This window comes from Pseudophryne corroboree, chromosome 3 (genome assembly GCF_028390025.1).
Source record: "Pseudophryne corroboree isolate aPseCor3 chromosome 3, aPseCor3.hap2, whole genome shotgun sequence".
Taxonomy (NCBI): Eukaryota; Metazoa; Chordata; class Amphibia; order Anura; family Myobatrachidae; genus Pseudophryne; species Pseudophryne corroboree.
Window position 1 is genome coordinate 97,374,799 of NC_086446.1, and position 14,792 is coordinate 97,389,590.

The 14,792-nt window shown below is 48.6% G+C and overlaps 1 protein-coding gene across 6 annotated transcripts in view; it reads left to right on the forward strand.

The window, feature by feature from the left end:
* LOC135054865 (oocyte zinc finger protein XlCOF7.1-like) overlaps window positions 1–14,561 on the forward strand; it is a 116,134-nt gene extending 101,573 nt beyond the window's left edge. For all 6 annotated transcript variants that reach the window (XM_063958271.1, XM_063958270.1, XM_063958269.1 and 3 more), the window contains one exon: window positions 13,575–14,561. In XM_063958271.1, coding sequence (XP_063814341.1) covers window positions 13,575–14,266 — 692 coding nt within the window. In that variant the 3' untranslated portion in view covers window positions 14,267–14,561. The remainder of the gene's footprint in view (window positions 1–13,574) is intronic.
* The last annotated feature ends 231 nt before the right edge of the window (window positions 14,562–14,792 follow it).

Genomic DNA, 14,792 nt, shown 5'->3' on the forward strand with positions numbered 1-14,792 from the left:
GTAGCATATTAATGTGGTGTGAGGAGGTAGCTTAGTGATGTGGTGTGTGGAGGTATAGTGATGTGGTGTGTGGAGGTATAGTGATGTGGTGTGTGGAGGTATAGTGATGTGGTGTGAGGAGGTATAGTGATGTGGTGTGAGGAGGAGGCATAGTGATGTGGTGTGAGGAGGTAGCATAGTGATGTGGTGTGAGGAGGTAGCTTAGTGATGTGAGGAGGTAGCATAGTAATGTGGTGTGAGGAGGTAGCTTAGTGATGTGGTGTGTGGAGGTATAGTGATGTGGTGTGTGGAGGTATAGTGATGTGGTGTGTGGAGGTATAGTGATGTGGTGTGAGGAGTTAGAATAGTGATGTGGTGTGAGGAGGTAGCATAGTGATGTGGTGTGAGGAGGTAGCATAGTGATGTGGTGTGAGGAGGTAGCATAGTGATGTGGTGTGAGGAGGTAGCATAGTGATGTGGTGTGAGGAGGTAGCATAGTGATGCGGTGTGAGGAGGTAGCACAGTGATGCGGTGTGGGGAGGGAGCATAGTGATGCGGTGTGGGGAGGGAGCATAGTGATGCGGTGTGAGGAGGTAGCATAGTGATGCGGTGTGAGGAGGTAGCATAGTGATGTGGTGTGAGGAGGTAACACAGTGATGCAGTGTGGGGCGGTAGCACAGTGATGCGGTGTGGGGCGGTAGCACAGTGATGCGGTAGCATAGTGATGTGGTGTGGGGAGGCAGCACAGTGATGTGGTGTGAGGAGGTAGCATAGTAATGTGGTGTGGGGAGGTAGCTTAGTGATGTGGTGTGACGAGGTAGCATAGTGATGCGGTGTGGGGAGGTAGCATAGTAATGCGGTGTGAGGAGGTAGCATAGTGATGTGGTGTAAGGAGGTAGCTTAGTGATGCGGTGTGGGGAGGTAGCATAGTGATGCGGTGTGGGGAGGTAGTGATGCAGTGTGGGGCGGTAGCACAGTGATGCGGCAGCATAGTGATGTGGTGTGGGGAGGTAGCATAGCGATGTGGTGTGGAGAGGTAGCATAGCGATGTGGTGTGAGGAGGTAGCATAGTGGAGGTAGCATAGTGATGTGGTGTGAGGAGGTAGCATAGTGATGTGGTGTGAGGAGGTAGCATAGTGATGTAGTGTGAGGAAGTAGCATAGTGATGTGGTGTGGGGAGGTAGCATAATGATGTGATGTGGTGTGAGGAGGTAGCATAGTGATGTGATGTGGTGTGGGGAGGTAGCTTAGTGGTGTGAGGAGGTAGCATAGTGGTGTGGTGAGGTAGCATAGTGATGTGGTGTGGGGAGGTAGCATTGTGATGCTGTGTGAGTAGGTAGCATAGTGATGTGGTGTGAGGAGGTAGCATAGTGATGTGGTGTGGGGAGGTAGCATAGTGATGTGGTGTGAGAGGTAGCATAGTGATGCGGTGTGAGGAGGTAGCATAGTGATGCGGTGTGAGGAGGTAGCATAGTGATGCGGTGTGAGGAGGTAGCATAGTGATGCGGTGTGAGGAGGTAGCATAGTGATGCGGTGTGAGGAGGTAGCATAGTGGTGTGAGGAGGTAGCATAGTGATGCGGTGTGGGGAGGTAGCACAGTGATGCAGTGTGGGGCGGTAGCACAGTGATGCGGCAGCATAGTGATGTGGTGTGGGGAGTTAGCATAGCGATGTGGTGTGGGGAGGTAGCATAGTGATGTGGTGTGAGGAGGTAGCATAGTGATGTGGTGTGAGGAGGTAGCATAGTGATGTGGTGTGAGGAGGTAGCATAGTGATGTGGTGTGAGGAGGTAGCATAGTGATGTGGTGTGAGGACGTAGCATAGTGATGTGGTGTGAGGAAGTAGCATAGTGATGTGGTGTGAGGACGTAGCATAGTGATGTGATGTGGTGTGAGGAGGTAGCATAGTGATGTGATGTGGTGTGGGGAGGTAGCTTAGTGATGTGGTGTGAGGAGGTAGCATAGTGGTGTGGGGAGGTAGCATAGTGATGTGGTGTGAGGAGGTAACAGTGGTGTGGTGTGGGGAGATAGCATAGTGATGTGGTGTGGGGAGGTAGCATAGTGATGCGGTGTGAGGAGGTAGCATAGTGATGCGGTGTGAGGAGGTAGTATAGTGGTGCGGTGTGAGGAGGTAGCATAGTGATGTGGTGTGAGAGGTAGCATAGTGATGCGGTGTGAGGAGGTAGCATAGTGATGCGGTGTGAGGAGGTAGTATAGTGGTGCGGTGTGAGGAGGTAGCATAGTGATGCGGTGTGAGGAGGTAGCTTAGTGATGCGGTGTGAGGAGGTAGCATAGTGGTGTGAGGAGGTAGCATAGTGATGTGGTGTGGGGAGGAAGCATAGTGATGTGGTGTGGGGAGGTAGCATAGTGATGCGGTGTGGGGAGGTAGCATAGTGATGTGGTGTGGGGAGGTAGCATAGTGATGCGGTGTGGGGAGGTAGCATAGTGATGCGGTGTGGGGAGGTAGCATAGTGATGCGGTGTGAGGAGGAAGCATAGTGGTGTGGGGAGGTAGCATTGTGATGCGGTGTGAGGAGGTAGCATAGTGATGTGAGGAGGTAGCAATAGGATGTGGTGTGAGGAGGTAGAATAGTGATGTGGTGTGAGGAGGTAGCATAGTGATGTGGTGTGAGGAGGTAGCATAGTGATGTGGTGTGGGGAAGTAGCATAGTGGTGTGTTGTGAGGAGGTATTATAGTGATGCGGTGTGAGGAGGTAGCATCATAGTGATGCAGTGTGAGGAGGTAGCATAGTGGTGTGGGGAGGTAGCATTATGATGCGGTGTGAGGAGGTAGCATAATGATGCTGTGTGAGGAGGTAGCATAGTGATGTGAGGAGGTAGCATAGTGATGTGGTGTGAGGAGGTAGCATAGTGATGTGGTGTGAGGAGGTAGCATAGTGATGCGTTGTGAGGAGATAGCATAGTGATGCGTTGTGAGGAGATAGCATAGTGATGCGGTGTGAGGAGGTAGCATAGTGATGCGGTGTGAGGAGGTAGCATAGTGATGCGGTGTGAGGAGGTAGCATAGTGATGTGAGGAGGTAGCATAGTGATGTGGTGTGAGGAGGTAGCATAGTGATGTGGTGTTAGGAGGTGGCATAGTGATGCGGTGTGGGGAGGTAGCATTGTGAGGAGGTAGCATAGTGGTGTGAGGAGGTAGCATAGTGATGTGGTGTGAGGAGGTAGCATAGTGATGTGGTGTGAGGAGGTAGCATAGTGATGTGGTGTGAGGAGGGGGCATAGTGATGTGGTGTGAGGAGGTGGCATAGTGATGTGGTGTGAGGAGGTGGCATAGTGATGTTGGTGTGAGGAGGTGGCATCGTGATGCGGTGTGGGGAGGTAGCATAGTGATGTGAGGCGGTAGCATAGTGATGTGGTGTGAGGAGGTAGCATAGTGATGTGGTGTGGGGAGGTAGCATAGTGATGTGGTGTGAGGAGGTGGCATAGTGAGGAGGTGTGGGGAGGTAGCATAGTGGTGTGAGGAGGTAGCATAGTGGTGTGAGGAGGTGGCATAGTGATGCGGTGTGGGGAGGTAGCATAGTGATATGAGGAGGTAGCATAGTGATGTGATGTGAGGAGGTAGCATAGTGATGCGGTGTGGGGAGGTAGCATAGTGACGTGAGGAGGTAGCAATAGGATGTGGTGTGAGGAGGTAGCATAGTGATGTGGTGTGAGGAGGTAGCATAGTGATGTGGTGTGAGGAGGTAGCATAGTGATGTGGTGTGGGGAGGTAGCATAGTGATGTGGTGTGGGGAGGTAGCATAGTGATGTGGTGTGGGGAGGTAGCATAGTGATGTGGTGTGGGGAGGTAGCATAGTGATGTGGTGTGGGGAGGTAGCATAGTGATGTGGTGTGGGGAGGTAGTGCAGTGATATAGTATGTCACCCCTACCCCCACCCTGGGGAGAACTTCTCCACTGCGGTGATCACACCACTTGCAACTGCACATAGTAGTCCTTTCCTAAATCTCAGCTCCAGGCCCATGTGGACCTTAATCTGGCACTGCGTATGTTCAATTCCTGCATATGAGGAGATCCCTGAGCTCCATCCCACGCCCCCTCAGAGATCCGCTGCATGTCCCCTCCAGGAATTTTCCAGCAGGGGAAGATTACAGGAGGAAGTTGGCACGTATGTGACTGCGTTGCACAGAGGCCACTTCTGAAGGAGAGTTCTGGCTCTGGCCTTCTTCAGGTGGCAGACGCCCCGGGAACTGATATCGGGAATGCTTCACATTCCTGATATTGGTAAATTTGGCAGCATCACATTCCCCATAGAAACCTATGGGAGATGCAGCTGCCGGCGGCAGTGGAGGGATCGCAGCAGATATCTGCTGTGGTACCTCCTACATACATTCAGGAGATACCTTATGTTTGTGGCCAACCCCCGAAAATTGATGTTTTCAGGGATAATGCCGCAAATATACTTTGGTCATGTGGAACCACAAACTCCAGAATGCCCTGGCTGCCAGGACCTGCTAGAGTTCCACAAACGTATCTAATGGTTTAAAGGAAGTTAATAGTCACCCAAATCTCTTAAATATCCACAGTATTATTCTACTAAATCTATGAGGAATCTTCTTCCTTCTGTTCTCCCCACTAGGAGCCAGCCCTCATCGTCCTATCAGGGTTTTATTCCTTTCTGTAGCATAGGACCTCTTCCCGACAGACAGAAAAATGACAGGAACAATGTCCCAGGTCTCGACCAGGGTTGAATCCGGGATCGTCCCGGGATGCGGTGCAGTGTGAACGGGTATGCTGGGTCAAGGCGACCCGGCACCCGTTTTCTGCATAGGAGAAGGCGGTGCTTGGAGATGATTATCTCCAAGCACAGCCTCCGGCAGAGTAAGAGGTGACATCACCAACCCGGCAATATGCCGGGTCAGGCCGCAAGTCTGAAGGGGTCTCAAGCCGGGTCGCACCTTGGAAGCACCTGTGTACACTTTCCCGGGTGCGACACGGCTATTGTCAGTGTGAAAGGGGTATCAATCAGCTCATATGTAATGCCTATGATTTGCGGCTATTGAGAACCAAAAATACGGTAATAATAAATACTCTCTTAGCTTATAGATTTAGGCACAGATACCTCCTGACATTTTGGCCTATTAAATTGGGACAAAACACAGCCCTCTGCGCCCAGACATGCCCACTTTCAGGTGAGCCCCGCCCCTTTTAAGATCTATGAAAACCCCCAATTGTGCAAATAACAAAGTACAATAAATAAAAGTAACAGCGCACCACTTACCCTTCTCCGTGGGAGCGGCCAACGGATCTTAGACACAAACCAGCCACTCATGACTAATGCTTCTAAATCTGCAACCTATCAAACTTCAGGAGCTGCGACAAACTCGTGTTACTCAACCGAGGTCAGGCAACAGAATAATCCCTAGTGTGCTGCCCTGGCTTATTACTCATGGTGTAGGACCATTATGATATCATAGCCGTGTCATAGCACAGACATTAGCAGCAGCTATACAGGCAAATACTGTATTTGTGTGACATTAAGTATTAGACTGTGTTTAGGGATAACAGGGGCAGAATAGCATACCCCCACCTGCCCCAACCCACATACCCAAGGGGCAATATTTTACCAAAATGGGCGGAGCTATGCAGATTGGGGCAAGGTTATTTTACCCCAGTGTCACATGTCTGAATGCTGTAAAGGGCTCAGGAATTGCCAAGCACCAAAGTAAACTTTGGGTAGGGGCCTGGTGGTGCTTCTCCAGCCTTCCAGGACACCCACCTTACAGGCCTGCCCATACCATTATAACATCCACTACACACATCAATCACCGAGCATGGAATGTCACACCATTTAGGCCTGGCAATGGTTCAGACCCAGTTGCCTAGTAGGCAGTTTCAGGAACTTGGTAGACCACTTTATGACCTGAGTCCCTAAGCCTCTGGGCCCCATAGCAATGGCACCTGCTACTCAGAGCATTGCTGGGCTTGCTGTAGATTTATAACGTAATTTTCTTTTACGTCCGAGAGGATGCTGGGGAGTCCGTAAGGACCATGGGAGGGGGTATAGACGGGCTCCGCAGGAGACATGGGCACTCCAAAGACTTTAGATGGGTGTGCACTGGCTCCTCCCTCTATGCCCCTCCCCCAGACCTCAGTTGGATCCTGTGCCCAGAGGAGACTGGGTGCACTGCGTGGGGAGCGCTACTGAGTTTCTCTGAAAAAATACTTTTTGTTAGGTTTTTTATTTTCAGGGAGTACTGCTGGCAACAGGCTCCCTGCATCGTGGGACTGAGGGGAGAGAAGCAGACCTACTTAAATGATAGGCTCTGCTTCTTAGGCTACTGGACACCATTAGCTCCAGAGGGTCGGAACGCAGGTCTCACCCTCGCCGTTCGTCCCGAAGCCGCGCCGCCGTCCTCCTCACAGAGCCGGAAGATAGAAGCCGGGTGAGTATGGAAGATAGAAGACTTCAAAGGTGGCAGAAGACTTCTGATCTTCTATGAGCCATTGCTCCCAACACACACACACTGGCGGCACTGATGGGTGCAGGGCGCAGGGGGGGCGCCCTGGGCAGCAATTATTAACCCTCTGTGGACACTGGCATAGATATATACTGCGGAGACAGTATATTGCAAAAACCCCCGCCAGTATAAAGATTTGAACGGGATCGAAGCCCGCCGGTAAGGGGGCGGATCTTGATTCCTCAGCACTAACCAGCGCCATTTTCTCCACAGCACGCTGCAGAGAAGCTGGCTCCCCGGACTCTCCCCTGCTGAACACAAGTACAGAGGGCAAAAAAGAGGGGGGGGCACATTTAATTGGCGCAGTGAGTATATTTATAAAAGAGCTGTACTGACTGGGTTTTATTCCAATGTCCGGTAGCGCTGGGTGTGTGCTGGCATACTCTCTGTCTCTCCAAACGGCCTTATTGGGGGACTGTCTCGATATATATTTTATATATATATATATATATATATATCCCTGAGTGTGTGGGGGTGTCGGTACGTGTGTGTCGGCATGTCTGAAGCGGAAGGCTCATCTAAGGAGGAGGTGGAGCAGATGATTGTGGTGTCTCCGTCGGCGACGCCGACACCTGATTGGCTGGATATGTGGAATGTTTTAAATGCAAATGTGTCTTTATTACATAAGAGAATGGACAAAGCAGAGTCCAGAGAAAAGACAGGGAGCCAATCCATGGCTTTGGCTGTATCACAGGGCCCTCCAGGGTCTCAGAAACGTCCCCTGTCCCAAGTAGCAGACACTGATACCGACACGGATTCTGACTCCAGTGTCGACTACGATGATGCGAGGTTACACCCAAGGGTGGCCAAAAGTATTCATTATATGATTATTGCAATAAAAGATGTTTTGCATATCACAGATGACCCCTCGGTCCCTGACACGAGGGTATGCATGTTTAAGAAAAAACAAACCTGAGGTAACCTTTCCCCCATCTCATGAGCTGAACGCGTTATTTGAAAAGGCTTGGGAAACTCCAGACAACAAACTGCAGATTCCCAAGAGAATTGTTATGGCGTATCCTTTCCCTGCACAGGACAGTTTACGGTGGGAATCCTCGCCCAGGGTGGACAAGGCTTTAACGCGCTTGTCCAAAAAGGTGGCGTTACTGTCTCCAGACACGGCAGCCCTCAAGGATCCTGCTGATCGCAGACAGGAAACTACCTTAAAATCAATTTATGCACATACAGGTGCCTTGCTCAGAACGGCAATAGCGTCGGCTTGGGTTTGTAGCGCTGTAGCAGCTTGGGCAGATACCTTGTCATCTGACATTGATACCCTAGATAGGGATAGCATTTTATTGACCTTAGGTCACATTAAAGACGCAGTCTTATATATGAGAGACGTTGGGCTGTTAGGTTCGAGAGCCAACGCCATGACGATTTCTGCTAGGTGAGCCCTGTGGACCCGCCAATGGACGGGTGATGCCGACTCAAAGAGACATATGGAAGTTTTGCCTTACAAGGGTGAGGTTTTATTTGGGAAGGTCTCGCGGACCTGGTTTTCACAGCTACCGCGGGTAAATCTACTTTTTTACCTTATGTTCCCCCACAGCAAAAGAAAACACCACAATATCAGATGCAGTCCTTTCGGTCGCATAAGTCCAGAAGAGGTCGGGGCTCTTCCTTCCTCTCCAGAGGTAAGGGTAGAGGGAAAAGAATGCCTGCTACGGCTAGTTCCCAGGAGCAGAAGTCCTCCCCGGCTTCTAATAAATCCACTGCATGACGCTGGGGCTCCTCTGAGGGAGTCCGCGCCGGTGGGGGCACGTCTTCGACTATTCAGCCACGTCTGGGTTCAGTCAGACGTGGATCCTTGGGCGATAGAAATTGTATCCCAAGGCTACAAGCTGGAATTCGAAGAGGTGCCTCCGCGCCGATTTTTCAAATCGGCTTTACCAGCTTCTCCCCCAGAATGGGAGACAGTTTTAGCTGCAATTCAAAAACTGTGTCAACAACAAGTGATTGTCAAGGTTCCCCTAGTGCAACAGGGGAAGGGGTACTATTCAACCCTGTTTGTGGTCCTGAAACCGGATGGCTCGATCAGACCCATTCTAAATCTAAAATACCTAAACCTGTACTTAAAAAAGTTCAAATTCAAGATGGAATCGCTCCGGGCAGTTATTTCCAGCCTGGAAGGGGGGGATTTTATGGTGTCGCTAGACATAAAGGATGCATACCTTCATGTCCCCATATATCCCCCTCATCAGGCATACCTGAGATTCGCTATACAGGACTGTCATTACCAGTTTCAGACGTTGCCGTTTGGGCTTTTCGCGGCCCGAGGATTTTCACCAAGATAATGGCGGAAATGATGGTGCTCCTGCGCAGGCAGGGAGTCACAATTATCCCGTACTTGGATGATCTCCTGATAAAAGCGAGATCGAGAGATCAATTGCAGAAAAGCGTGTCGCTCTCCCTGAGAGTGCTGCAGCAGCATGGCTGGATTCTAAATCTACCAAAGTCACAGTTGGTTCCAACGACTCGGCTATCTTTCTTAGGCATGATTCTGGACACAGAACAAAAGCGGGTTTTTCTCCCGATGGAAAAAGCCCAGGAACTCCAGAAACATGGTCAGAGACCTATTAAAACCGAAAAAAGTGTCAGTCCATCAATGCTCTCGAGTACTGTGAGAAATGGTGGCGACCTACGAGGCCATCCCCTTCGGCAGGTTCCATGCGAGAATGTTTCAGTGGGACCTTCTGGACAAGTGGTCGGGGTCCCATCTACAAATACATCAGAAAATAAGCCTGTCCCCCAGGGCCAGGGTGTCTCTCCTGTGGTGGCTGCAGAGTGCTCACCTTCTCGAATGTCGCAGGTTCGGCATTCAAGACTGGGTTCTGGTGACCACGGACGCGAGCCTCCGAGGATGGGGAGCAGTCACACAAGGAAGAAATTTTCAGGGACTATGGTCAAGCCAGGAGGCTTGTCTACACATCAACGTACTGGAATTGAGGGCCATATACAACGGCCTACGACAAGCGGAGAATCTTCTTCGCGACCTACCGGTTCTGATTCAATCAGACAACGTCACAGCTGTGGCTCATGTAAACCGCCAAGGCGGGACAAGGAGCAGAGTGGCAATGGCGGAAGCCACCAGGATTCTTCGCTGGGCGGAAAATCACGCAAGCGCTCTGTCAGCAGTCTTCATTCCGGGAGTGGACAACTGGGAAGCAGACTTCCTCAGCAGACACGATCTCCATCTAGGAGAGTGGGGACTTCATCGAGAAGTTTTTGCAGAGATAACAAGTCAGTGGGGACTTCCACAAATAGACATGATGGCGTCACGCCTCAACAAGAAGCTTCGGAGGTATTGTGCCAGGTCAAGGGACCCTCAGGCAGTAGCGGTGGACGCCCTGGTGACACCATGGGTGTTTCAGTCGGTCTATGTGTTCCCTCCTCTTCCTCTCATCTCAAAAATACTGAGAATCATAAGATGAAAAAGAGTGCAGACAATACTCATTCTCCTGATTGGCCTCGAAGGGCCTGGTATTCAGATCTTCAGGAAATGCTCACAGAAGATCTGTGGCCTCTTCCTCTCAGGGAAGACCTATTGCAGCAGGGGCCCTGCGTGTTCCAAGACCTACCGCGGTTACGTTTGACGGCATGGCGGTTGAACACCAAATCCTAGCAGGGAAAGGTATTCCGGAGGAAGTCATCCCTACTCTGATTAAGGCTAGGAAGGAGGTGACGGCGAAACATTATCACCGCATCTGGAGAAAGTATGTATCTTGGTGTGAAGCGAAGAATGCTCCTACTGAAGATTTCCATCTGGGCCGTTTTCTCCGCTTTCTAGACAGGAGTGGATATGGGCCTAAAGTTAGGCTCCATTAAGGTACAGATTTCGGCCCTATCAATTTTCTTTCAGAAGGAATTGGCTTCTCTCCCAGAAGTCCAGACTTTTGTAAAGGGAGTGCTGCACATCCAGCCTCCTTTTGTGCCCCCAGTGGCACCATGGGACCTTAACGTGGTGTTACAGTTCCTAAAATCTCACTGGTTTGAGCCTCTTCAAACGGTGGATTTAACATTTCTCACTTGGAAGGTGGTCATGTTGTTGGCCTTGGCATCTGCAAGGCGGGTGTCCGAATTGGCGGCTTTGTCTCACAAGAGCCCCTATCTGATTTTCCATGTGGATACAGCAGAATTAAGGATTCGTCCTCAATTTTTGCCTAAGGTGGTTTCATCTTTTCATATGAACCAACCTATCGTGGTGCCTGTGGCTACGGGTGACTTGGAGGATTCCAAGTGCCTTGATGTAGTCAGGGCCTTAAAAATTTATGTAGCCAGGACGGCTCGGGTTAGGAAAACAGAGGCACTGTTTGTCCTATATGCAGCCAACAAGTTTGGCGCTCCTGCTTCTAAGCAGACTATTGCTCGCTGGATCTGTAACACGATTCAGCAGGCTCATTCTACGGCTGGATTGCCGTTACCAAATTCGGTAAAGGCCCATTCCACTAGGAAGGTGGGCTCTTCTTGGGCAGCTGCCCGAGGCGTCTTGGCATTACAGCTTTGCCGAGCAGCGACTTGGTCGGGTTCAAACACTTTTGCTAAATTCTACAAGTTTGATACCTTTGCTGAGGAGGACCTCATGTTTGCTCAATCAGTGCTGCAGAGTCATCCGCACTCTCCCGCCCTGTCTGGAGCTTTGGTATAATCCCCATGGTCCTTACGGAGTCCCCAGCATCCTCTAGGACTTAAGAGAAAATAAGATTTTAAACCTACCGGTAAATCTTTTTCTCCTAGTCCGTAGAGGATGCTGGGCGCCCGTCCCAGTGCGGACTAAATTCTGCAAGGCTTGTATATAGTTATTGCTTACATAAGGGTTATGTTACAGTTTTGATCAGTCTCGGGCTGATGCTGTTTTGTTTCATACTATTAACTGGTTCGTATGTTCCAAGTTGTACGGTGTGGATGGTGTGGGCTGGTATGTATCTTGCTCTTAGATTAACAAAAAATCCTTTCCTCGTACTGTCCGTCTCCTCTGGGCACAGTTCTCTAACTGAGGTCTGGGGGAGGGGCATAGAGGGAGGAGCCAGTGCACACCCATCTAAAGTCTTTGCAGTGCCCATGTCTCCTGCGGAGCCCGTCTATAACCCCCCCCCCCCCCCCCCTCATGGTCCTTACGGAGTCCCCAGCATCCTCTACGGACAAGGAGATAAAGATTTGCCGGTAGGTTAAAAATCTTATTTATTCACACAAAAAAAAAATTTTTTATAAAATGGAGGCGGGAAAAAACAACGCAAACCTTACAAAGAAATTTGCAACAGCAGGATGACTGCAATCTGCTCTTAATAATGCTGTGGGAATAGAATGTATTGCAAATTATTCATGAAAATGTCTTCCAAAAATAACCATGCAAAATAATGATTCATATCTTAAGCCCAATCGCCGCTGAGGCCTGCATCATCACTGTATGGAGATTATTTTACCAATTTTTATTCTGGTCAGATTTAACAAACTTTTGTATCTGCAGTAACCACACAATTATTACTTCTTTTTTTTTTCATAATACATTGAATTTCAAGAATGTGCTATTAGTATGCACAATTAGTATGCATAATCTTCCTTACATGGCAAAGAAATGTACTCAAAATGGGCAAATTTGTGTTTGTTGTATAAACACCACCCATAAGTGATTGGCACTATATTGGAAACTACTGAGGAGGAAAGGGATCTAGATGTCACTATTTCGGGTGACTTAAAGGCAGGTAAGCAATGTAACAAAGCAATGAGGAAGGCAAGTCAGGTGCTTGGCTGCATTGGGAGAGCAATCCGCAGCAGAAAGAAGTAATAATGCCACTGTATAGGTCATTGGTATGGCCTCATCTAGAATACAGTGTTCAATTCTGGAGGCTATGTCTTCAAAAGGATATTAATACATTAGAGTCTGTACAAAGAAGGGCAACTAAAATGGTGCATGGCCTACATCGCAAAACTTAACTGGAAAGACTAAAAGATCTTAACATGTATAGTTTGGAGCAGAGAAACTTTCAAATATATCAAGGGTTTTAACAAAGTCCAGGAGGGAAACATTCCCCAAATGAAGAGAAGCAATAGGACATGAGGACATGCACTGAGACTGATGGGGTGGGGTGTTCAGGGGAAATTTGAGGGAAAATTACTTCACAGACAGGGTAGTGGACAAGTGGAATAGTCTCACATCAGAGGTGGTAGAGGCTAAGACAGTAGAGCAATTTAAACATGCATGGGATAGACATGAGGATATCCTTACAAAGAAATAAGGATCAAATAGGGGTGCAGATCTATTAACCTGGAGAAGGCATAAGGAAGTGATAAACTAGTGATATGTGCAAGGTGATACAGGCACCAGCCAATCAGCTCCTAACTGTTAATTTACATATTGAAGCTGATTGGCTGGTGCCTGTATCACCTTGCACATATCACTGGTTTATCACTTCCTTATGCCTTCTCCAGGTTAATACATCTGCCCCAGGGTTTGAGGTAATAATATGGTTAAAGGGGCAGACTAGATGGGTCAAGTGGTCCTTATCTGCCGTCACATTCTATGTTTCTATGTACCTGCTTGTATTGTCTTGGCGGAAGAACTTACAATTAGATCTCTCTGATAAGATAATTTGATAAAACATTATGTTACCCAGAAGGTTTGTGGCAGAAAATGTACAAGCTTTAAGTTCCATGATCCTCAAAGTATTATTCTTTTGTTACAAAAAGCAGTCGCTATACTTGTAAGGTATACTTATAAGGTACTTATGGACAGCAGTTCTCTATCAAAATGGCTGATGGCATCCATGTTGTGCCTATAGGTAACTCTGTTGCTAAACTAGAAATTAACATACACCTTATCTACACTTAGAAATGTGATCTAAACAAGTGTGTTGGTTATTTTACCTCAGAGTTACTGTGCATATAAATATATTTGAAAATATAGGTATGAAATTATCAATGGCAGATACATGTCTTAATTGACTGTTACCCTTACCTACTTATTTCGGGATAACCATCATCATCTTAGAAGCCAATGCATGCCTATTAGGGCCTTAGGAATGGTAGGCTTCTTTTACCACAGATAATGTATCTTATCACAATACAATACCCATTTTTCCTAACATTATCAATTAATCTATGGACATCTCTTTCCAACAGATGGATCCACCCATCCTTTCATCCCTGGAGGACAAACGGATCACAAGAGAATATACGTGTTGGCGTCAAGAAAACCGGACTCTAAAAACACACAGGGGCCAGCAAACACATTTTCATGTCCTGTGTGTGGGAAATGTTTCACCACTGCCTCGCACCTCGAGGCACATCGCAAAGTGCACAGCAGCGAGGCACCGTTCTACTGTTCCGAATGCGGGAAGAGCTTCAGCAGTTCTTCATCTCTTGGCTTACACCTCAAAGTCCATAAAGGAGAGAAACTATTTGCCTGCTCCGAATGCGGGAAGTGCTTCACCGTCAAGGCCAACCTCCTGGCGCACAAAGCAGTCCACTCGGGAGAGAAGCCGTTCGCCTGCGCCGAGTGTGGCCGGCGTTTTGCGTTGAAGTCTTCCCTGGATACGCATCTTCCAGTTCATGCGCTGGAAAAGCCCTTCGTGTGCCCGGCCTGCGGGAAATGTTTCACCACCGGCGCCCGTCTCGCCCTGCACCAGAATACGCACACGGGAGAGAAGTCCTATGAATGTGAGAATTGTGGCAAAGTCTTTACTACGAGCGGTAGTCTTAACAGGCACAAAAGAACACACACTGGGGAGAAGCCATACGCTTGTATGGTATGTGGGAAGTGTTTTAACAGGGAAACCAATCTCTATAGGCATCAGATGATCCACACGCGATGAAGACTCTTTATTGGCATGTCACATCCTATAACTAACATGATTATTGGAGAGTTCACTAACCATATCACTAATAGTTTATTGTTGTAGTGGTGAACAGCAATTGTTTTATTGTTCCTTGATTGTCGGAAAACCCTGTTTATATATTTTAAGAAAACTAGACGTAGTGGTAGATTGCTGTATACCCAGAGTCACGGGAACGCCTGCCCTACTCGCAGTATTGTATGCTACAGCTGGTATTTTATTGTCTCTTCCTGTTTCCAGTTTATCTTTATAAATAAACAGGACTGAACATTTCCTTTATCATTTAATATTTCTCCTTCGTCCTAGTGGATGCTGGGAACTCCGTAAGGACCATGGGGAATAGACGGGCTCCGCAGGAGACTGGGCACTCTAAAAGAAAGATTAGGTACTATCTGGTGTGCACTGGCTCCTCCCTCTATGCCCCTCCTCCAGACCTCAGTTAGAATCTGTGCCCGGCCAGAGCTGGGTGCTCCTAGTGGGCTCTCCTGAGCTTGCTAGAAAAGAA